Source organism: Condylura cristata, unplaced genomic scaffold (assembly GCF_000260355.1).
Source record: "Condylura cristata isolate star-nosed mole 26May11 unplaced genomic scaffold, ConCri1.0 scaffold00013, whole genome shotgun sequence".
NCBI lineage: Eukaryota > Metazoa > Chordata > Mammalia > Eulipotyphla > Talpidae > Condylura > Condylura cristata.
In genome coordinates, this window is record NW_004567114.1 from 24,913,499 (window position 1) to 24,937,012 (window position 23,514).

General features: G+C 47.0%; 1 protein-coding gene across 1 annotated transcript in view; it reads right to left on the reverse strand.

Moving 5' to 3' along the window:
• Positions 1-12,585: 12,585 nt before the first annotated feature.
• Positions 12,586-23,514, reverse strand: part of EXD2 (exonuclease 3'-5' domain containing 2) — a 32,972-nt gene continuing 22,043 nt past the window's right edge. The window contains exons 5-9 of the mRNA XM_004681750.2: positions 23,020-23,351; positions 21,913-22,019; positions 21,544-21,679; positions 19,766-20,122; positions 12,586-16,572 (exon numbers count right to left, since the gene is read on the reverse strand). Coding sequence (XP_004681807.1) covers positions 16,356-16,572; positions 19,766-20,122; positions 21,544-21,679; positions 21,913-22,019; positions 23,020-23,351 — 1,149 coding nt within the window. The 3' untranslated portion in view covers positions 12,586-16,355. The remainder of the gene's footprint in view (positions 16,573-19,765; positions 20,123-21,543; positions 21,680-21,912; positions 22,020-23,019; positions 23,352-23,514) is intronic.

Consider the following 23,514-nt stretch of genomic DNA (forward strand, 5'->3'; position numbering starts at 1 on the left):
CGGGTGCAAAGCAACGCGGGAGTAAGGTCGTGCGAGGCAGACGCCCGCGGCGGAATGGCGACCGGCCAGAGCTAGTCTCGCTCCCACCGCCCAGCGACCGAGTGTACCCGGCGGCTGCCCCCGCGCGGCCCTGGTGGGTCCCGCCTACCTCCACCCACCCAGACCGTGCGGCCCCGAGTCTGCCGCTGGAGATGCGCGACCCCGGCCCGGGCCCGCGCCGCGGAGCTGCGGTTGCAGGCTGAGCTCCCAACTGCGCTGAGGCGCGGGGTTTAAGACGCGGTTGCCGAATCCTTGGGAAGGGGCGGGGGGCGAAAGGAGAGTCCCGAGTTTGCACTGGAAACCTCCGCAGCCTAGGATTCCAGGCGGCTGGGCGAGGGCCCGCCCGGAGGAGGGATTGGAAGCTGGTGCACTTGACATTGGAAGACTGCTACTGGGAAGCAACGCTGCTTCACAGCCCGTGAAAGGAGAAGGGGGGAACGGTCTCCCACTGACCCGGGGCTCCTCGATTTCGCGACGTTTCTCTTCACCCCGCCTCATTGTCCCTTGGACAACCCTGAGGAGTCATCACCATTTCATCATAAAGATGGGAGGCCAGAGATGCAGAAAGATTCGCCTGGGGTCACAGGACTTGTGGGGCATAGCCCAGTCTGGAAACCACTTCCGACAAAGTACAAAAAGATGGTGGTGAGAAACACCTACACGAAAATTGAGATTCTGTCCCAGCCCCCGAGAATTTAGAGTGAAAAACTACCGTCACTCCAAGCACAAAGCAAGGAGAGCTAAATTAAATCCAGGAGATCAGCACAACATAGGGCACTGGGCAGACACTTAATGAATAGATGTTAAATAAGCAAACCAAGTAAAGATCACAGAGAAAAATAATTTATTGCAAGGTGGCCAGGGAAGGCTTCCCATAAGATTGAATACACCCTTCGAATAAACTCTGAAAGGCAGGGACGGAAGGAAGGGAGAGGAAGGAAGTGTTCGGGCTGCAGGGATATGGTCAGTAAAGGTCCAGAGAATGGACGTATTTGCTGTGTTCTAGGAATAAAGCTGCCGGGCATTGCTGGGACCCAAGATGCTGGAAAGGATTTGGAAATTGAGGTTGGCCAGGCTGGGTGAGTCTGGACTCAGGAGGACCTTGAATGCCAGAGGCAGAGTGGGGATGGGGGGAGGGGAGACAGGTTTGCTTCTGATGGTGTTGCTGGAGGAAGGCTCATCTGAAGACTGGTAAAGAGTACCCCTCAGAATGAAGCCACTCTGGGAATCAGGTCAACATTGAGGTCACAGCTCATGCCTCCCCCCACCCTTCCCTGTCAGCCCTACTAAATTCCTGCTTTTGTAGTTCTCCAGACTGAACCATGCACATAACGAAGGCTCACTACTTTTCTGTTGGAGTGGCATGAAATGAAGAAAACCCAAGATCATTATTGAAACCACAGTATTCTCTTCCTGATTCAGACGACTAACCATGTGAGCATGTAGACACGTTCAAAAATGGCAAAAATCAAGAATGTGACCCTAGAAAGGGCGTCTCAAAATCTATAAAAGTAGCAGAGTCTAACTCAACAGCTGGCAGTCAGGAACAGGCACGAATGCCCACTGGCCCTGGCCTCTCTTGCCTTCCTGGCCCCTCTCGCCTGGGGAGTGTGATTGGACTGCAGTAGGAGCCAGGGTTCACTTGCATGGATGGGGAAAATCACTGTCAAGACAATGCCTGGTTCCCACAGGAGCCTGGCAGACCCCGTGGTCACGTCCTCTGTGGAAGGTCAGGAAGACCTTGTACCTTAGCAGTCAGGCCCCACAGGCATCTCCAGGCAAGGAAGTTGGAACTACCCCCTGCTTCTGGTCTGCCTGCAGAAAGACTTGGGAAATAACTTCTCTCTTGTCAAAAGCTGTATGTTCAGCTGCATTTGGACTTGCAAGAACCAGATAAGGGACGTGGGATCCATAGACATCTCATCAACCCCTGGTGAAGATTTCCAAATTCAGCCCTGGGCACTTGGGGTTAGGCTGGGTCATGTCAAACTGATGGGAGGCTGATGGGCTTTCTCATGGCTCCAGAGCAGGGCTCTGTGAGGGAGGGAGGGAAGAGCTGGGTTTTGTAGGGTTTCTCCAAGCTCACCCTTTATCACCCTGAGTGAGGATGCTATGCGTCTGAATCAAATTCTCACTCCCTGGCAGTTCTGTCCCAAAGAGGTTTCCCCATCTCTCCACCACCACCAGAAACATCCTGCAGGAGTGCGGCCCTCTCTGGATGGTGAGACTTCACAGCCAGCCCTCCCTTTGATGAGCATAAACTTCCCTGGGAGGGCGGCAGCATCAGGGCAGCCAATTACCACGTCATGTCACCCAAAAGAAATTACGGAGAGGTTCAGTGGTGTGCCATAAGCCACTGGCACACTACTGGTCTCCTATGCCAGCCCATGGTCTTTCTTTCAGAATCTAACCCCTAATAGAAGCAGAACTCTCCCAGGGATAGATTGCGGTGTTCAGAGAAGGCATGAGCTTCGGTTCCTCTCTGGCCTTAGGAGTGGATTCCAGCAGAATCACAGACTCAAAGTGGCACCTAAGAGACTTAGTGTTGCCTAACATTTGTTGAACTTCAAAACCAAGTGTGATAATAATAGCTGCTTTTCACTGAGTACCTAGCAGGTGCCAGCTGCTATGCTGGCATTTCACACACGTTATTTCAAAAGTGTCCACAACCTGCAGAAGAGGACTCGGAGGTCAGTGAGGCTCTCTGTTACCAGTTCTATGTACGGCTGGTAAGTAGAGGGGTTAAGTCCACTTTCAATGCCAGTATCTGGGTGCAGGGCACCTGAGTCCACTGGGCAGTCTTTAGGAGTCTGTGTGCAGAGACCCCACTTCCCTGACCAGGCCTGTTTTCTCCTCTGTAAAAGGCAGGCTGCGGGGACCTGGCCTCTGGTGCCTCCAATTGTGCCACCTTGGATTTCCAATTCCTTGTTCTGAGGGACTGTTCACTTCTTTTTAAAGCTGTCGAAACAAGCACTTGGGTAAGCTGGCAGGATGTCCGTGTGCCCCTGGCGCTCCTCAAAGCCCCAAGAAGCCTCAGCTCCTGTGCATGTGATGTGGGGTTTTGAGGGCAGGTAGATGGAAGAGGACAAAGCATAGCTCAGAGTAAGACCACAGCTCCAGAGCTGGACAACCTGACTGCAAATGGTTCTGTCACAGATTAAGGAAGTGACTTTGGCACATTCTTAGCCTCAGTTTCCTCCACTGTGAGACAGGGTGTTGACAGCATGTAACAAAGTACTGTTGGAGAAACAGAATGAAACAAAAATCTAGTGCCTGGTGACCACCTGGGGGCCCATTCTCACAGGCACAGCTGCTGGCATCGAGGGCACAGGCAGGGGGCACTCATCAGTGCCATGAAGAACAGACCCGCGGCAGGCCTCTTTAGCCACTGGGGTTGGCTACCTCTTCCAGAGCCTCTGCAGAGCAGTTAGAGGCAGGGGGAGGGAAGGCAGAGTGCAGGGCCCCAGCCTCTGCTGGGTGTCCATTCCTCATGCACCTTCATTACCCTTCATTCCCTGGATCTTGCCCTGTGTGCAAGTTTCAGTTCAGCGAGGAACTGATTAGACTCCAGAAGTCCTATAAGTTGGAAAAGAGGCAGGGATGGTGAGCAGAACATGTTACTATACAACAGGCACTGTGACCAAACACCACCTCAGAATACTGCAATGACCCTCTGAGGAAGGCACGAGCACCTCCACTTCACAGGTGAAGAGACTGATGCCTGCAGGGGTCACCCCGCCATCAAGGGGCACATGTGTTACCCACTGCTAGCTGACTGCAGGTAACACACCAGCATAGCTAAAGGAAACGTTATTTAGAAGTTTCTATAAATCATTACAGAGATCCGTGAGGAGACTTGGCTCTTTGAAAGGAACGCAAAGAATCTTCTATTGATCACCATCGGCTTTTCTATTGGCTTCCACTACTGGAAACTAAGCTCCACGAGGGCTGGGGTTCTTGTGTATTTTGTTCCCATTTCCCCAGTGCTGAGAGCAGGGCTTGGCATACAGAAGCGCACAGTACATGCTAATATTAAGTATGTTGATGGAAGGAGAAAGGGAGAAAGAAGGAATCATGTATTTATCTAGTAAGCCAGACACCTGATAGATGATGGCCACTGGACTCTAGAGGTAGGGCGTGAGGCTTCTGGGTAGTGCAGCCAGAGCAGGGAGTAGCCCAGGTCACCTACCCGTGCTTCTCAGGAGTAGCTGGCTCCCTCCCCAAACCCCGCTGCCCTGGTGCCAGACAGGATGAGAAAGTTTTCTCTGGTTCCATCAGAAGTCAGGGAGGAATGACCCTGTTTTGGTGGGTAACTGCAGGAATGACAAGAGGACTGGCCTTGATAATGACCCAGCTGTTGCACCTGGGGGTAGGACGGCCAAGGCTGAGGGCTAATTAGTAATGTGGGAAAGCTTTTTCTTAACAGTGAGGAATTCCTACAAAGGGCAGAAACATTCACAGGCCAACTGGCCAACAGGATTGTCACCGAGGCAGAGCCCTCTCGGAGGCCTCCCTGTTCTGCCCATCGTCACCGCCTTTTCCTTACGCCTTCCCCTTCTCCACAGCCCCTGCAGAGCTGAGTGGCAAGAGTCCTCAGAGCAAGCCAGGCGACTCCAAATGCCTGGCCAGTTCCTTCACATGCCCATCTCCTGCCCTTGAATGGGAATGCCTCTGAGCAGGGTCTGGCTGCCTCATTTTGTATATCAGCTTCCAGCTTGGTGCTGGGCATTATGACAGCACCCACTGAGTATCTGTGCAGTAAGCACATGAATGAATAAAATCTAGAGTGGCAGGTTGCTGCTATTCCTCATTCTGTCCCATGAAAATGCCACCAGCCCACTCAGCCCATTGTTTGCCCATTGGAGTAGCATTTCCAGTCCTTTCATTTTCTTCTCTTCTTGAACACCTGCCATATAAGATACTTCTAGGTTCCAGAGATAAAAATGAGCAATATCTGATCCCAGTTTCTGAGGATAATTGTAACTGATAATAGGGAAATAAACAGCTACAAGCTGATGTAACAGAGCTCTAAGGAAGCACAAAGGGCCTTCGTCACAAGAGGTCATCTGAGAGAGCGCAGTCTGGAAGGTTAAGTGGTGTGAGATCTCTGAAGGCATTCTGGGAAAAGAAAGGTGCAGAGAGCAGTAAGGTATGGAAGTGCAGAGAAGCGCAGGGAGTGGTGACTGGCATGATGTGCACTGGGTAGAGGGTACCAGTGGTCATGAGGTTAGAGGCATGGGCCAGTCTGAGAACATCTGTGCCTTTCTAAGAAGTTCGGACTTATAAGTCATGGCAAACCATCAAGATTTCATGATCAAGTTATAATTTTTAGAAAGGAGGTTGGAAACTGGTAGCCCAGGTTCACAAACTATTTTAATAGTATAAGCAAGCAATGCTGTATGTCTGGATTGGGGCAGAAACACTGGAGCAGGAGGGAGCAGATTCAAAGGATTTTGTGACCAGCTGGAGGTGGAGATGAGGGAATAACATGTAGATTTCTTGTGGAGGGGAATTTGGGAGGACCAGATTTAGGAGGTATGTTCAACTGAACTGGAGTTCTCTGTTGGCCATCCAGGAACACAGCTATCAATCCAGATCTGGTGCTCGGGAAGGGGAGTAGAGGCCTGTCTGGTGATGAGAAAACCAGAAACACAACTGGGAAAAAACACTGCCGGGTGGCAATTCACGACATATGACATGCCCCAAGATCCCAGCACCTAGGGTGGAAGTGAGGTCAAGTGCACCATAGACTTCTGGGCTTCTGGACCCATGGTGTGGAGAGGAGATGGAGAGGTGGTATTGTCTTCTGGCCTTTATCAGATGCCCTGATTCAAGACCCAGGACCCAGGTTCTCAGAATCCCCTACCGAGGACTTCATCAGCCGGTGCATACTAGGATGGACTGCTGTACGTAGGGCTAGACCAAAACTTCCTCAAAAAGAGGGCAAACAGAGACCAGAGAGAATCTGAATTGAGAAGTGACCTGATCCTGTCCAACAACTCCTTCGGTTTAATGGCAGCTATCTATGATTAAAACTTCCATTTTCCTTGATAAACTGGGAAGTAGAAACTCAGAAAATGTTCCCAGGATTGGTATATATTTTGAAGCTTTCAGCAAGGCTGCAAATATCCATTGATATATTTTGAAGTGTAATTTCCACTCCCTTTCTAGCCAAAAGAATTGAACAGGAAGAAAAAAAGCTGTTGATGCAGGAGGCGTATAACATCAGATTCTCATTGCCTGGAAATTTACCCTTTCAAAGCAATTGGAGGTTTTTACAGCCACTGTTTATAGTCAGACACGTCCCCTCTCCCTAAAGCCACCCTCTGAAGCCATCAAAAGGTCCATCAATCTGACTTGGACACTGAATTGTTTAGTGTCTGGAGCTAATACCAAAGCAGAGAATTTTTTTAATTATCCTGCCATTTTGCTAGCATGTAAATTTTGGGGAATTTCCTCCTGGTAAGGGTGTAAGCAGCCAGGCTGCCAATGCTCATAGAGCCAGTGGGTAGAGCTGTTGTGGTGGCGTGGTCAGCAACCTTTCGCTCGCCCTTGGCACTCACGCCCTGCCTCCACGCACAAGTTGTCCTCTCACTCCCACCTAGGTTGGCACATCCCCTCCCTGCCCAACAAGAAAACGTATCTGCCTCTGCCTCCAGCTCCATGACGGGAGGCCTGAGGGGTGCAGGTTCTTCAGCGGAGGGGGCACCGTGCCACCTCTCATGGCTCTGAGCCTTCACCACTGCTGTCTTCCTTCTGCGCGTCTGTGGATGTCTGTGTGCGTGCATGGCGTGCGCGGATGTCAACTGGAATTTGAGTTCAGGCTTTTTCTGGGATTGCTACTACCGTTCCCTAAATTTGTATTCCCTGGAGAATATGCGAATTTCCAAATTCATAGCCAGTCCTTTTTCTTTCCTCCCATTTTGGAATCAGGTGTCTCTGCAAGAACCACCCCTAACCATGGGGCACTTGGTCTGCCCTGGGGCACCCATGACAATTAAGACGCGGGACACCTGGGTCTGAGTGCCGGGTGTGCCACTAGCTGCTTGGTGGCCCTGGGATTGTCACTCCTCTGAACCTGCTGTCTTACATTTAACATGAGGGTTTTTTCATACAAAGGCCCTTGCTAGTGCTAACATGTTAAGGATCCTATTAATACTTTAAATCATGTCCTATCCCAGCAAGAATTACTGGCAATAAACTGAGAAACAATTTTGTTTATTATCATTTGACCAAGAATCTGGACATCTCTGGATTACAGCAGATCTGAAAAGAGGAAACGAGAACGTACAAGCAACTGGTACATCGAGAAATACCTCTGAGGAGGGAAAACTTTAAACTGTGTATCCTTTTGTTCTTTTAAATTTTTTCACTACATGCATATATCTTCATTTAAGCAATTTTTTGAGAAAGAAAAGTTTTGTTTCCTTCAACTTTAGGTTCAGGCCCTAGAGAAGACAGGAGCCCACGATGGGGTGGGCAGTACATGCTGGAAGCCATCCCGCACCCCAGGCTGTGTCTAAGACCAAGCCCAGCCCTCCTACCAGGGCTGGCTAATAGCTCTGCTGGGGGCTGGGAGGCCCAGGAGCCCAGGGGGTTCCTCTGCCCTTGCCGCATACCGAGCTGCTCCAGGGATCCTGGTCCAGGGGTTCCGGGCGCGGGGCTAGCTCTCTAGCTCCAACAGCCAGATAAGCGGAGGCTAAGCATTTTCACAAAGATAAAGTGCATCGGGTAAAGTGCATCGGGTATTAAGTACTCCTGATCTTGCCATTCCCTTTCAAGGACAGTCTTTTTTGTTTGCTTTTTGCTGCAAATACAACATGAGTATGGGAACATTAAAGAAGAAAGAACAAAAGGGCCTGAGGAGGGAGAAAGGTTTTCTAGGCCCTTTCTCTGGACTCCACTGCCCCTCTGCTTGCCTCTACTTGGCTGGGGGCTGGAGCACCGTGGTGGGGTCGCACTCCCTGGCTTTCTCCCCTGCGCCAGCTCCCTCTGACACCCCATCTGGACTTCCTCCTCTACCCCCTTTTCTGATGAACACCGTAGATGGGTGCTGGCCATCATTTCTGCATCCTCGACCCCCCAAGCCCCCCATTCTTCCGACTCCTTCTCTAGCTGACACACTGCACAGCACCCTGCCCAGAAACAGCTGCCACCACTGAGGCCATTCTCAGCCATGTGTCACCTGTCACAGCTGGGATTGCTCCCGGTGGGCTCCTCTGCTCTCATATTCCCTACTCCCTGCTTCCCTCCAGGGTCAACAAAGCCGGATGGAGGTGAGTTGTCCCCTAGCAGCTCACAGGCAGGTGGAGGGGAGAGGACAGCTGAGAAGCCTTGACAGAGTCAGACAAGGAGCGCCAGATGGAGACCTGCACTTGGTAGAGTGAACACAAAACAGACTCCAAGAGATGAAAAGATACTGAGCACAGGAAAAACAGCTTCAGGGAAAGAAAAAAGCAGCGAGTGAAAACCAATAAAAGGGTAATAAATACTAAAGCCAGAAAAGCCTGCAGAGAAACCATCCAGAGAGCAGCGAGAGGACACTAACGTTAGTGGAGCCAGGTCAGAAAGGAGGAGCGGGAGGGCTGCAGTGGTCAGTATGTGAGGGGCTGGAGGCTGGAGGAATGGCGCAACATAAATCTCTCCGGAAGGGTCACTCACCTTCCAAGCTGCTGGACTTATTGGCTGCAGCAAGCAGAATCTATTTAAAACACACTAGGCATTCTGCCTCGTTCTGTTTCCCTGCCCAGAAGAGGCTGAAGCCAAAGGCTTAGGGAACCATTCCAGCATTAGGACCCTGCACGGGCCTTGGGGCTGCAGGCAAGTCCGAGACCTTGAATCCCCCTGCCCCATCTGGGCTTGACCCCCCAGCCCCCTCACACAAGCTGCCAAGCCACGACACTCACAGCATATTGATTGCAGTCCCAAAGATTGCTGGGAAAGCCTCAAGGACTTCCTTCATTCTGTCTTTAAGCTCGTCAGAAAGCAGATGTCACTCCAATGTGACAGCTGCTCTAAAGGGATGCTCAAAGGGAGCTCCCTGACCAGGGGGAATATTCTTAATGATGATTGGAGGCCTTGGGTGACTCGATTACAGCAAGACAAAAAATAAAGTAGGAAAGGCCAGCACGGATAAAATGGCCTTGGGGAAGCCATATGGGCCTTGAATTGGAAAACACCAGAGCCTCCCTCTTTTCCCTGGCATATCTTTGTGAAGCTCTAAACTTCGGAGATCTGACTCCTCATCCACTTTCTACAGAGTACAACATATGGCTGGGGCTAGCAAAGGCCAAGGAAGACCACCCACCCAAGTTTTGTTTTCCCTCCCACTGAGAGGGTTGGGAATAGGGATTCTTCCTTCCCAGCTCTTCGCCCATAAGTTGTGTAAAATACTGTTAAAGGTTGAATATAAGTCCTCTGATCTACATGAGATTTATATTCTTGAAAAACAGAGTGTACAAATCAAATTTCACCTGCCAGAGAGCCTGGCTTTTCATAATGAATCTGAGGTCAATCTTATGTTTAAAGAGAAGGATTATTCGTGAAGGTGAATAATCAACCTAGCGCATGTCTGAATGTCTGATCTGAACGGCTGTGGTGAGACTGACGAAAGATGCACCAAGTTTGCTTTTAGGGTGCATTCACGCAGCACTTAGATAAAACAGGTATTATTCAGGAGCTACTGCTAAAGAAGCAGGTGTTTCTAAAAACATTTTAATGGATATTTTCAAATATATACTTTAAAGAGTAATGAACCTAACATAAAAAGTCCAGCTTCACCAATTATCAACTCCTGGTCAGTTCTGTGACAAAAAGGACGTTCAAGTCAAACGACAGAGTAAACTTGCCAATACAGGAAATAGGATCCATCCTACTCAGAATGCAGACTTCCCATTTCTACATGTACGCCTTAGACTATAGCCAGGAGAATAGAGAGAAGGGCAGAGAAACATATTCTTGGTTAACAGCCAAAGACGGAACAAGCTAGCAAACACACACACACCTATTTCTCTGAAGGATGTGCAAAGCACTAGCAACTTATTGCCTTCAAGGACGGAAAAGATTTAAGAGGAGAGCACTTTTTCATTATACATTAAGAGAAATTTTTTTTTGTACTATGTACATATATTACTCATTTTTAGAAGTGACGTGTTACAAACAAACATGACATGAAGCGTCAGAGTAACAAGGTCATTAGCTGTGGCAAAGAGACAAACTGTCTGGACTGAGATCACCAAATCGTCGTCATGTGTTGATCTGAATTTGTTTTTTTTTTAAGATTTATTTATTTATATACACAAGAACTGGGGTACAGGCCAGAGGTTCAGGGGTGAGAGGATTCACCAGAGTGGGGAGCAGAACAGGCAGATGTAATGAAATACATTGCTGAGGGGAGTAGCAGGCGGGTCAGGGGAGTTTCTGCTGTGCCATGTGGGTCACCACTCTGGCCGGGGATCAAACTTGTACTGCAGTGGCTGCGGATAGCTTCATAGTGCTGTGCTTTAACCCCCTGTGCCACCAAGGAGGGCCCTGAATTTACTTTCTTAGCATAATTTGCTCACTGTACCTTCTAATCCCAAAATGCACATCACCAGCATAGATGTTTCATGTAATAAACCTCTAAAGTTTCTGATGGTTAAGCAGGTGTACACAGGTCACATTTCGCAAGCTGTACGCTTATAATCTGTGCACGTCACTGTATGCTCATGATACTGCACTTCGACAAAGAATTATTAAGAACAAAAAAAATTTCCAGGCACTGTGTGTAAATAAGTCAGTCACCATTGGGTTGGTGGTTCAGAGAAAGCTGTTGTTTTAAGAAAAGAACATGATGCGGACTTTTTGCAAAAACTCACTCTTTGGAAACCAACACTACAGCATGTGCTTTTGGTTAAGCATTCCATGGCTGAAACGCAACTCCATGCTGAAATGCCGAGAGGATGAGGCAAAATCTTGGCCAAGGTCAAGCTCGGCTGATGGTTAGAGAGGGGGATGGCAGCCAATTGTTGTGCACTTGTGTAACATTTAAAAAAGAAAACTAACCCTAAGTCATCTTCTGTTCCTCTTCTGAGCCAACTTTAGTCCTGCTCATTGTATCCAAGAAATCAGAGGCAGCCATACGTGCTACAGCTCAGGCCTCCTAAACCTCCAGGGCCAAACATACATATCTTGATTAAAAAAGAAACGAAGCCAGCTCACTGAGGCTCTGGCTGGCTTTACAGGATATAAAAGATGTCAGAATTTTAGATAAAGTTGCAGTCTGTCTGGGAGAAAGCAGAGAAATATACTTCAGCCTCCCTTTTGCTTATGTGGTCACTTTTTATGGAACAGTAACAAGAATAAAACCAGCCCAATTTATACAACAGGGACTCAGATCTATGTCTAGGTGATTACTGGGGGGAAAGTTCCAAGTTCTGAATACTTGGTACAAATCTCTGCCACACTGAGAAAAGCCAATACTCTTTCTTTGGAACTCAACTAAGCACGAGGATGGACTCGAAAATGTGACTTCTGCCAGGTCACAAAGAATGGATATGTATAGAGAAAACAGTCTTTCTGCAGCTTATGAAATACAAACTTTATATTTCACATGTCTGTTTAGCTAGTTGGGACACTGGTTAAAATCTATGGCAAGTCATGGTTATACAAGAGCAGGCCCCGGAGACTGCCCAGTCCTGCTGTGAGTTAGCCATGCCTTAGGACTCTGGCATGAGTGACAACCGTCATCGCTGTGGACCCCTCAAATTTCCTTAGCTAGCCATAATGACATACATAAAAAGTAATACTTTTACATTATTAATGTTTTTCTTTTAAAGTAGTTAATTCTACTCAATTCTCCCTACATAGTATAGTCTCAATTCCTCCTTTCCTAAAAAGGGGAATGATCACTCTTTTTTTCAGCATCTTCTCGTCTACAACACTAGGCAAACTTGCTTCATTTCCACTCTGCTTACCTCTTATTAAACCTTACAACACAAGCAATGTAGCTGAATGTAAAGATTTCCCTTCACTCTGTGGAATTAAATAGTGAACTAGGTGAGTGTGAGTTCCTCAACACCACCCACAGCACCTCTCTGCCGAGAAGGGTATTCTGACCGCAGGTGGAGAACCAGATGGCAGTAGCAGGCGTCTCCCTAGTCAAGGAGGCCGCAGTGTGGCATTCTACGTCTTTCATCCTGCTTCTTTCCACGCAGTCTCCACGCCTAGGGCTGGAGCAGGATGGGCATGTGCCACGAGGCAGAAGGCACACAGCACCCAAGGGAACATGCCACACAAGGGGGCAGTGGGATGTATTACAGAATGCAACAGTTAGGAGGCCCCTACAGCACATCTAATTCAATCTGCTAATTTTTTTTTTAAAGATTTATTTATTTGTGCATACAGAACTGGGGTACAGGCCAGAGGCTCAGGGGCGGTGAGAGGCTTCACCAGAGACAGAGTGGGGAACAGAACAGGCAGATGGAGGAAGTACACTGCTGAGGGGAGCAGCGGGCGGGTCAGGAGAGGTCTGCCGCGCCATGTGGTCACCTCCGGGGCAGCCGGGAATTGAACTCACGCAGAAGTGGCTTTAGATTCTCAGTGCTGTGCTTTAACCCGCTGCGCCACCAGGGAGGGCCTCAATCTGCTAATTTTACAGGCTCAGAAAGGAGCCCAGAAAAAAAGTAACTGGCCAGAACTAGAATCCAAGTCACCAGCCCACTCCTCTGATCCTCCAACCATGATAAAACTAAAGCAAAAGATAAAGTTAAGTCCATGGACACTACACCCCCATCACCACCACCAGCTAAACAAACATACCTCTTTTAAAACTACCGTGTCTCAATCTCGCACTTCTTTTCAGTCCTCCTAGCTTATGAAGTTCAAATTTCTGATTCTTATCCAGGACTTAGTGGACACCCTGGTGCCCTGAGTACTCAGAATCCCAGCTTTGCTCAAGTGTGTTGCTGCCCGAGGAGGGCGGACTTCAGGAAGCAGGAACAGAAAATGAGTAGCCTCTGCAGCTCAAGACTACTTTGGATCACACATCAGGCTTATAATAAAGCCGCCTGGTGATTTGGTCCTACCGTCCCGAGTAACGGGGAGGCATGTGTGCAAGGGCCTTGGTGCCTCCAGTGCAGGGAGTGGCGACACCTCGTAGCAGGCTGGCGGGGAGGCACTTCTGAACAAGGGGGCTGTTTGGCTGTGTGTCAGCCCTGCTTCATCACCTGATGCAAAACTGTTCCAGCACTGGGAACAAGTAGACAATATTAGGTTACGGCACAAAGAGGCAACTTGAGAAAGATCTAAAAAGTATAGCTGAAATACAAAACAGAAGTATTTGGGGAATTATGTATTTATTTTATTATTTGAATCAAAAGTTAATCATAATAAGACTCATACACTCTTTTAGCTTTTCTCATCCAAGAAAAAATGATTGTCACTATTAAAAGTGGCCATTACAACCATAGAAAAGACAAAAGACTAGAAAGAATACATGCTGAGTATACTAGCAAATCAAGAAATTGCCTCTTTTAAAAGAAAAAAGTGCTACTCTTATGAAGCTGAGACAGAATGAGGGGGAAAAACAGAAGGACAAATGAATAAATGAAAACTCTGAGAAAGAAGGTGAATCAAGAAGTTAGTCAGATGTTGGGGACCAAAGTCCGAGGAAGGCTAGGAGTGGGGCGAATGCTCTTTGCCAACAGGTTCCGAAAAGTCTAAAATGAGGAATGAAATGTCTCTTTCAGCATGACACCTTTTTTCCCATTCTGATCTTCATCCATGCCATGGATAAGAGTAAGTCACTATGGCTGCACATTTAAGAGGCTAAAATCCCTGAATGTGGTACTATGCAAACATGTTCACTCTATAATGCCAAAGCACTAACTGCTCGCCAATCAGAAAAAAAAAAATCTGTCAAATCTGTCTGTAACTTTTACTCTAAAATAAAAATATAATTCTTAATTAAAATCTTTTTCTATTATGGCCCTCTCTGGTGGCACCAGGGTTAAGACACAGCACTGCAAGGAAATTGTGATACCATGTTAAATAAGAGGGGGAAAATCAAGAAGTATATACGGATGACTCCCAATTTTGTTTAACTATTATATGTATTACATACACTTTTAAATACCGAACAGAAATTCATAAACATGTCAGCAAAGGTTTAGCTCTGTTTTAAAGAGGGAAGACACATGATTTTCATTCTTTCTTTAGACTCATTTCTAATAATCATAATTACTTTTATATCAGAAAAAACATTTATTTTATAACAGTACTGTTATAAAATAACATAATTCATTTGAGATAGCAATTGTCAATCTTAGGGAAAAGCCGCTCAATTCTAAGGCTGACTCAGAACAAAAAGATTCAAAATCTATACTGTAACTCTCTTCTGAAAAAGAAGAGAAACCCAGAGCAACACACTCCAGCTTTTTCAAGCCTGCCTGCTGGCTTTGCCGCTGGGCTTTGCAGGAGGCTCTACTCAAGCACAGACTCCTCCAACAGCCACCAGCTGCGTCTCTTGGAATGAGGATTACAGAGAAAGAGAAGGAGCCCTTATCTTTTGTTTTAGAAGTGTTTCTTGTAATGCTAACACAAATGACTCAAAGTTAACTAAGCAAATGTTGAAACACAAAGCATTAGTTATTTTCAGTAACCACGTATAAATAACCCATATTTTTCGAGAATGAATATATACCGGAATCTGAGCGCCACCTTGTGGCGACTTTGACTATTACCACGCCCACGCATACAGCTCCTGGCTTCTCCACCCCCAGCTCCCTGCACGGCTCCCACCAGGCAGATACAGGGAATAGGCCCCGACGACCCCCACACTCCCAATACACACACACACACACACACACACACACACACACACACACAAGGGGCTGGTACAATTTGTTTTCAGGGGTTTCTAGTTTAGGTCCCAAGGGTGCCCGAATGAAGGAAAGTGGGATGGAAGGGGCATGGGAATAAAATGCAGATCATGATGTATGTGGTGGTGGAGGGGCTCATGTGGAGGCGGTGGGGGGCTCATGTGGAGGCCAAGGTTAAGTTGTGTGTGTGGTACAGCCAGCATACACACTGTACTGCCACAATGCAGGGGCCTGTCGGGTAGGTATCTCTTCCCTGGGAATATCTGTTGATTTGATTAAATTATGAAGAAAAAATTTTTACATTTACAGTTCGTGAATTTTGTGCTTAGAAGTTCTGTCAGTGTTAGACCAACTGTCACCAACTTGGGCACAATTCCAAAACAGAGCTCTTGCTGGAGTCTGGCCATAAAATTCTTTAAACTTGTTAAGATCTTGAAAAGTAGAAAGTTTTCCAAGTACTTTAGAAAAAATACAAGTCAGTAATTAGTTGCTTTTACACTTGGCCCCTTTTGAAAGGTAGGACAGCACTGCTTGGAACATCTCAATGTGCTAGTTAGTCTCAGTGTCCTAGGCATGAGGAAAATCCTCACACCGCATCTGGCCAAATGACTCTGGGAAAGAATTCCTTGCTTCACACAGGTCAGTACTGCCACTCTGGTGGAGCACAGAACACTGCAGGGACCTGATACTGATCTGAGAAAAGGAAATCTTCCTCTTGGAAGGACTTAAGCTAAAAGCCTCACAGTTGTGGGCAGGAGGGCCCCAGCAAGAAGGCAGCACACAGCATGAAAGGAGAAGCTGAGCAAATTATCAACATTATTTTGGAAGATGGAGCTTACAGGCTTTCTCTGCCCCACCCAGGCCAGAGGTCTATTTCCAGAAAAGCGCCCCGTTAGGACTTCAGGGTGCAAACATGTGGCAGGAAGCTGTTGCTTTGGTCGCGGACCTGTAAAGGAGAGCGTTACCCTGAAGTGACCTAGGTGGGAAGGATCCCAACTAGGTGAGTTGTGATGGAGCCATAAGACAAAGAATTTATAGTTAGCTGGCTGACCCGGGAGGATTAATGACCTCGCCAACCTCGGGCAGGCATTTTTTCCCCTCCTGAGCTTGAAGGGATTGAGATGCTTGACTGCTCCCCTTAACACCAACCAACTCAGGAAGAATCCTTCATTTGTTGTCTGTTCAGGGAAAGCAAGTGACAAGTTTCCCCTTGTCGTAAAATTTAAGAGGGAGGGAGGGAAAAGAATTCTCACCTTGTCCAAATAAAACTCAAAACCATACGCTGCCTTCAAACCAGTAATAGCCTTGCTCCATCAGAAGAATCTTGGATCAGTGTGGGTTAGTACGTGGACACTTGCCACCCAGGCGTTGCCCATGTACAAGATGACTTAATGGAGAAGAGATGTTTAATCGTGGCTACAGCTTCCCAGCTGTCCTACCCTGGGAGGGAAGCTGCGGTCATGACAGCTTGATGGGAAGGTCTTCCCCGTATTTCCGGAGCAGCTTCTGATGGTTGTGGTCCACTGACCACTGCTGCGGCAGGTGCTGGGGCTGCATGGAGTCCAGGAAGTGCTGGCGCCAGCGGCTCTCCAGCTGCATGAGGGAGCGCAGCCCGCCCTGCGTGTGGCACCGCACCACCTTGAGCCCGTGAGGAGTGTAGCTTTCGTTGGAGATCCTGCCAAGACACGAAGTACAAAGCGTCTGAGGGACACAAGCACAGGGCACAGGTGGCCCCACGGTGCTGGCCAGGGGCTTCCACAAGGGTGTGTGGGGGCTCCTCAAGGGCCGGTTGTGTTTTTAGGACATCTTTCCCACATCTGCCCCTCTCGCGCATAGATGGACACACTGCACACAGTCCAAGGTTCTGAGCTACACTTATGCTCGGCCCTACCAAGGGCCCTACTGTCGGGCGGGCTGATAGTGGCTGGAAAATGTTGGTCTTTTGTTTACACTAGAGTTACTCAGTTATCAGCTCACTCTTCCTTTAAATTACTCATTCTGAACCATATACTCAATGTATCAGCCCACGTGTTCCTGTTCCTCCTAAAAGTGCAGGAAGGTACATTTCTTTAGTGCCTCTTTCTCATCAAAACAATGCCAAACTGCATCCATGAAGAATGCTTCAGTCGCCATGAGATGCTACACGTGGCTGTTCACACGTGTAGCTGATGCTATTTAATGGGGAGAGGAATCTGCCTCCTTCTTAACTGAGGTGACGGGGCTTAAGCACCTCTGTGATAGTGTAACAGAAAGGGAAGGATTGGGGCTCCCTGCCCCACCTTAGGAAGGGTGGAGACAAGCAGTGAGGAGAAGCTGGAAAGGACTTGGGACAGAAGGCGGGACGAGGACTTGGAGAAGAAAATGGAGCAGAGACGTGAGGAAGTGGCCAAGCTGCTTCCTGGGCTTGTACCAGGGACTTGGCGGGACATGGAAGGAGACACTTGGAACAGACACGGGTAAGAGACCTGTGGGGCAGGTGACAATGGCTGACTTACCTTGACTTGTATTTTGATTTGCTCTTTTCCTTCTAGACTTCCTTGGCCCCTTCTACCCCTTTCCTAAGATTCCCCACCAGAAAGTGACTTAGACGTGTGGGAAGCTTTTGGCTTCAGTGGCCCTACTTCTGGCCAACCCTGTCTGATTAGGCATTTTCCATGAAGGGATGAGTAACTTTGGGTGCTATATTCTTTCTCTTCTCTGTATTTTACACTAATTCTATTAAAGTTCTTTCCCATTAAAGATCTTATGCACTAAGAGTGTGTTTTTGTCTATGTGGCAGATGGCAGAATTCATTTGGAGCAGGCGGGTTTGGGGTCCCGGGGCACCCCTTTGTTTGCCTGCTAACAAAATCATTCAAGTAAGTGTTTTTGCAGCCTGTGAATAAGGACCATCTCTCTCAAGAAATCTCCTTGACCCAAGGAAACAGTTCCTCTCCCTGCATTCACACTCTAGTCTCAATCCCCCCCCCAAAACCCCCACAACCTAGCAGTGCTAGCATCCTCTGGGTGTTTGCAGATTTTTGTTATTTAGCTCACAAGTATACTAACTTGCTTATCTTTCCTGAAACAGCTGTTCTCAATCCTAGATCCAGGTCCAACACCCTTTTATCCAACTGGGCAAGATGAATTTATAAGAAAGGTGTGTGGCTGAAAGTGGAAGTTTAGCTGTTTTAGGAAAAACACATTTGGGAATTAGTTTAAAAAGTCAGAAATTATTCATTTCTAATATGACTTTGGCAAGTTTCATCTCAGGACAGCTAGTGTAAAATTTAAAAAATTAACATCTGTCCTACATCCTTGCAGAGTAGTTCTAAGGCTAAAATTCATTTTTTTAAGCTTTGAAATATTTTTAAAATGTAAGCTACAATATTAGCAACCACCAATAAGAACTTCAAATTCTACCTCAGGATTGTTGTAATAAATAATTAAAACAACTTATATAAAGCCCATTTGTTTGGATAAATAAATTGGGATGTCTATACATGCTAACTCAATAAATTAGCTGTACTTAAGTTTTTGGCTCGTTGATGGCAAAATGCACGGGCAACCAACGGCACTATCAGAGTTACACAGACATCTTGAGTTCAGTTACTTCAACCCCTTACTTTATTTTTAAAAGTGACAATTGGAGGCCTCCCTCCCTGGTGGCGCATGGGGTTTAAGTCTAGCTCTGCGTAGCTCTCTGCAGAACAAGAGTGATCCCCAGCCAGGGAGCTGACCCACACTGCCCCCCTCGGCAGTGTGTTTCAGTGGGTCCGCTTACTCTGCTCCCCACTCTGCCTCTGATGAACTCTCTCCCCTCACTCCCTCCCCCCCACCAAAATCTGACCACTGGCCTACACCCCAGCTCTTGTATGCATAAATAATCCTTTTCCTTTAAAGTAACAGTTGGGAAGCAACTATAGCAGGTAGCCTAGAGTTTTGGTCATCTGAACCCTATACCCTCTCACTACTCAGTACCATAAACTTCTCCTTTAGGAACAATGAGTAAAGTCACATGAAAATTCAACTATATACTCATGGGGTAGGGGCCGAAGTCAAGAAAGGAAAAAGAGAAAAGTAATTTAAATAGTAACAGCAATTCAGGCCAGCATTCCATTCAGTGGGTCAATCCCCTGGAGCACAGGGGAGACAGGAAATATGACTCCATTGGCCTCAATTCCCAGTGTTTGTTGAGTAAGAGAAACAGACCACATACTGTACCGCCTGGGCAACTTCAGAGATTTAAGGGTATTATTTTGAGTACTGTTTTCATCTTAAGTTTGACTTTTAAGATTGACTTCTTTTTAAAAAAAGATTATTTATGCATATAAGAACTGGGGTACAGGCCAGAGGTGTAGAGGTGAGAGGATTCACCAGAGACAGAGTAGGGAGCAGAAGAGGCAAATGTACTGGAACACACTGCTGAGGGGAGCAGCGGGCGAGACAGGAGAGGTCTGCCACGCCATGTGGGTCAGCTCCCTGGCTGGGCACTGAACTTGTGCTGCAGTTGCTGCAGAGAGTTGCTTCATAGTGCTGCGCTTTAACCTCTTGCACCACCAGGGAGGGCCCGACTTTAAGATTCCCTTCTGCATAGACTATCTAAGGTACAATACTACTGCATTTCAGCTTCAGCTTTCTTGCTAATCATGAAAATGATTGGACATACAGATATGACCATATAGGGTTAAGGGTAAGACACAAGTCTCCTATGGAAAGGAAATTCAAGTAGGTCCTTCTAGCACACCCCAAGGTATCTTAGGCCATCAGACACTCCAGGGGAGGCTGTGCTCTCACCTAAGTGGCTCTTCCTGATAAACGTTCGCACTAAGTCGTCAGGGCTAACGTCACTGGGTTACTCCTCAGTCTGATCAGTACTGTGAACTGTACCTGATCTCCAGGCTGGCAGCCTCCCGAAGCATCTCATCTGTGACTGTGTCGGTGCTATAAAACTCCTTGAGCGCGCGCAGCAGCTCCTCCTTTCGATCAGCAGGCAGGCTCTCAGCAGTGAGCAGGGCCCTCGCCCCAGAACGCACCTGCCTGCGCTCAGGATCTTCCAAGAGGCGCAAGCCCTCCTCAGAGCCAATGGGTGCCTGGAATTCCTTGGCCAACTGCTGCTTCAAATGGTTGTCATAGTAGTTAGAGATGGCATGGCAGGAAGTGCAGAGCAGCAGCACATCGTGGGAGTTATGGTCCTTCATCTCGATGGGGAAGTGCTTCCGGTATTCATGTGGAATCACGTTCTTCCTGAACAAGCCCACCCCGGAGGCAGTGCGCGTTAGCATATGACACAGAACATGCACAGAGCTAGCAGACAGGCGACTAGCTTTTGCCCCAGGCCTACACATGCCTGAGAAACCTTGCGCACAACTCAGCAGAGATTACAGAAAGGCAATAATGCCACCTATTCCATTACTGACCCACCTGCCTATCTGTGCCTAAAGGTCCTCTCTCCTTGTAGTGTAGACCACCCGCTGCCAGGCTTCAGTGCTGCTCAGAGTAGGGAGGAGATAATAACATCCCTTGAGAATCTGCTCCCAGAAGGAAAAATATCAGAGGGGAAAAAATGGTCTTTAACCATTGGCCTTTAACCTAATGGCCTTTAACACCTGGAAAATAACTCACTCAAATAAACTAAGTGGTAACCTTTACTCTTGAAATTTTTGAAGCCTGGTGCTCTGAAAAAGTCAATTTCTTTCACTTGAGGAATCTCTTACTCTGAGATGATTTCTGATTCATCAAAATCCATCATTGGTTTCTTTTTTTTTTTTAAAGATTTATTTATTTATGAATACAGAGCTGGGGTACAGGCCAGAGGTGCAGGGGCAGTGAGAGGATTCACCAGAGGCAGAGTAGGGAGCAGAACAGGCAGACTGACGAAGTACACTGCTGAGGGGAGCAGCGGGCGAGACGGGAGAGGTCTGCTGCACCATGTGGATCACCTCCGGGGCTGGGGATGGAACTTGCACTGAAGCGGCTGCAGCTAGCTTGCAGTGCTGCACTTTAACCCGCTGCGCCACCAGGGAGGGCCAAAATCCATCATTGTTTTCTAAGGAGAATTAATCTTTCAGGATAAGCTCCTGACAACCACAACTACTTATCTCACTCTGCAAGGAGAGAAAGGAAGAAACTGAGTTATTTCACAGAGTCCAGGGAGAAAGTCCAGATGTCTAGGCACCTGGATGCAGCAGGCACATTCTCTTTCATTCTGTAAGGGCCATGATGAGAAATACTCTCCCCAGACTATTCCAGAGTGTGCTTTCAGATCATCTGGGAACTTCATGAATAATAAGCACCAAGGCTCAGAAAGTTGTGAGTCACTCAGGGAAGATTAGAAGTACAAAGAAAGAAAAGCAGCTTCTGAAGGGACCTATCTCCCGATTCTTCATGAGCAAAAGGAAACCACTCTCTCTATAGCAAACTACTACTGAGAAGAGTATTGCATCCCAGATACAAAGAACTGGCCTCAGGAGGGGGTAAAAGCCATTATCACAAGGCCAGGCAGAGTTTTGAAACTGAAGCTGTTGGGGAAAACTGGATGTCCCCTAGGGAAAAATTGCTTAGCCAAAGCAAACAGATTCAAACAAGCCCCTGAAGGCTTTGCATGTAGCTACAAAGGCAATTTCTGTGATGGGCAGACAATCAGGCCAGCCCAAGCTCACACTCACCGAATATAGGAGTCTTTCTTGCCACACACTACACACAGGTTCTCTTTTACCATTAAATAATAGTCTCCTGGGGATTCGGGTCTTCCGGCAGGTTCAAAATGTAGCTTGACCACAAAGGGCTCTTCACTCACCAGCTCTTAGAGAAAAGAAGTGTTAGTGTTTACCCCGCTCTTCCCAAGGAAGAAGTGCCACCTTAGTTGCTCTGCTCTGACCTAGCAGAGATCACTATTCCAGATTTTGAATAGTCAGTCCCACCTGTCTCAATTCTGTCTGCCTTCTACTTATCCCCCTCCCTTGTCTCACTTCCCACACCTACGCATATCCACGAACACCTAATTATAGCTCAAACATGACAGCTGAATCTCAAACCTCCAATCCCTTTGTCCAGATACCACTGAGCCTTTCTTCGATCACAAGTGCAAAGGGGCTGTCCGTCAGGAGCCTGGAGAAAGCAGTTGTCATAGAGGGGTGATTTTCTGCAGGGGGAAGAGAGAGAAGTCTAAAACTAGCAGCTGTTTCAAGGCAGCGGTTACTTTCCCATGTTCTCTTTTGAGTGACTCAAGCTAGTCAAGAGTCAAACGCTACATTTATGGGGAAAAAATAGGCAAGAAACTATGTTTACTCCTCCATCTACAAGTGGACTTGGCAACAAACTAAACCTGAACTGTTTATACTTCCAGTTTATATACTTATGAATTGACACGTTAGGGAGTGAGTTGGGTAGTGGTTGTGTAGCTCTGTTATGAAAACAAACAGGAATAGCACCAAGAAAACTGCCCTATAGAGTAATCACTAGATTCCACAAAGTAAATTAAATTAAAGGACTGTACGCTATTAAAGGACTGTATGCTAAAGTAATGATGGCCATGTGGATTTATTTCTCTTATATGCAATATTTGCTTCAAGGTGATTATCTAATTCCTAAAGGCACTTTGCTATAGGGACCAAACCTTCATTCCAAAGTATTTATTAGTCATCTTTTTTTGTAATAGAGGATTAAGTTGTACAGGAAAATTCTCAATGACTAGAAAATAACATTGGCCTAGAGCTAGATGCCACTTTAGTCAAATACCAAATGAATAAGAAATCAGATGCATGTCTCTTGTAAAGTGTGAAGCACTTCATGTTATTAATTTTCATAGCTATCATGAAACAAGCAAGGTAGTAGTAATTATTCTCTCATTTATAACTGGAGAAGTTACAGGTCTAAATTCACATCAGGATCAGTCAGTTAGATTAAGCTCTTTCCTCATTTCCACCCCAACTGTCCAAAAAAAAAAAGAAAAGAAAAGGTATAAAGGAAGAAGGGAAAGAAACAAAGTAAAGGAGAATCCCAAATGATCTTGAAGGAAAGACAAAATAAAACTAACTCCTGGAAAGCCTCTGCTTGCTTCCTACACAGACTTCTTCCCAGAATCAAGGTGAGACACCAGGCCTTTTACTGGAGGCTGGGTAGGCATGGAACAACTCAATTACCTGGCAGAATAGCCCACTCCCAGTGGCTTTCTTTTATGTTTTCTGGGGTCTCTCCCTTGGTGGCTGCCTGGCAACATTCCATCATTCTTAGACTTCTTATTTCTTGACTTTTGCTGAGATTCTGTGGCTTCCCCTTTATCCTCTTCTCCCAATCTACTAATTCCTTTGCTTCGGAATGGGATGTCAACTATACCCTGGCATTTCTCCAACACTTTCCTCCAGCCAATGTGGTCACTGTTTTCTTCTAGAGTTGAATTCCTAGAGAAAGGGTATCCAAGAAGATGGAGAAAGAGAGCCACTGAAATCTGCGCATCTCTGGCAGCATAAATTACCTGAAAAGAAAAATCAGAGATCAGTGGAACTGGAAAGCAAACCAGAGAGACACCAACTTCAATGTCAATTACAAATATACAGGCAACTTTTCAGATTCTATTCAAAATGTACAATCACCTAGGTACCATGTACTTCTCAAAGGCTTTAATATATATATATATA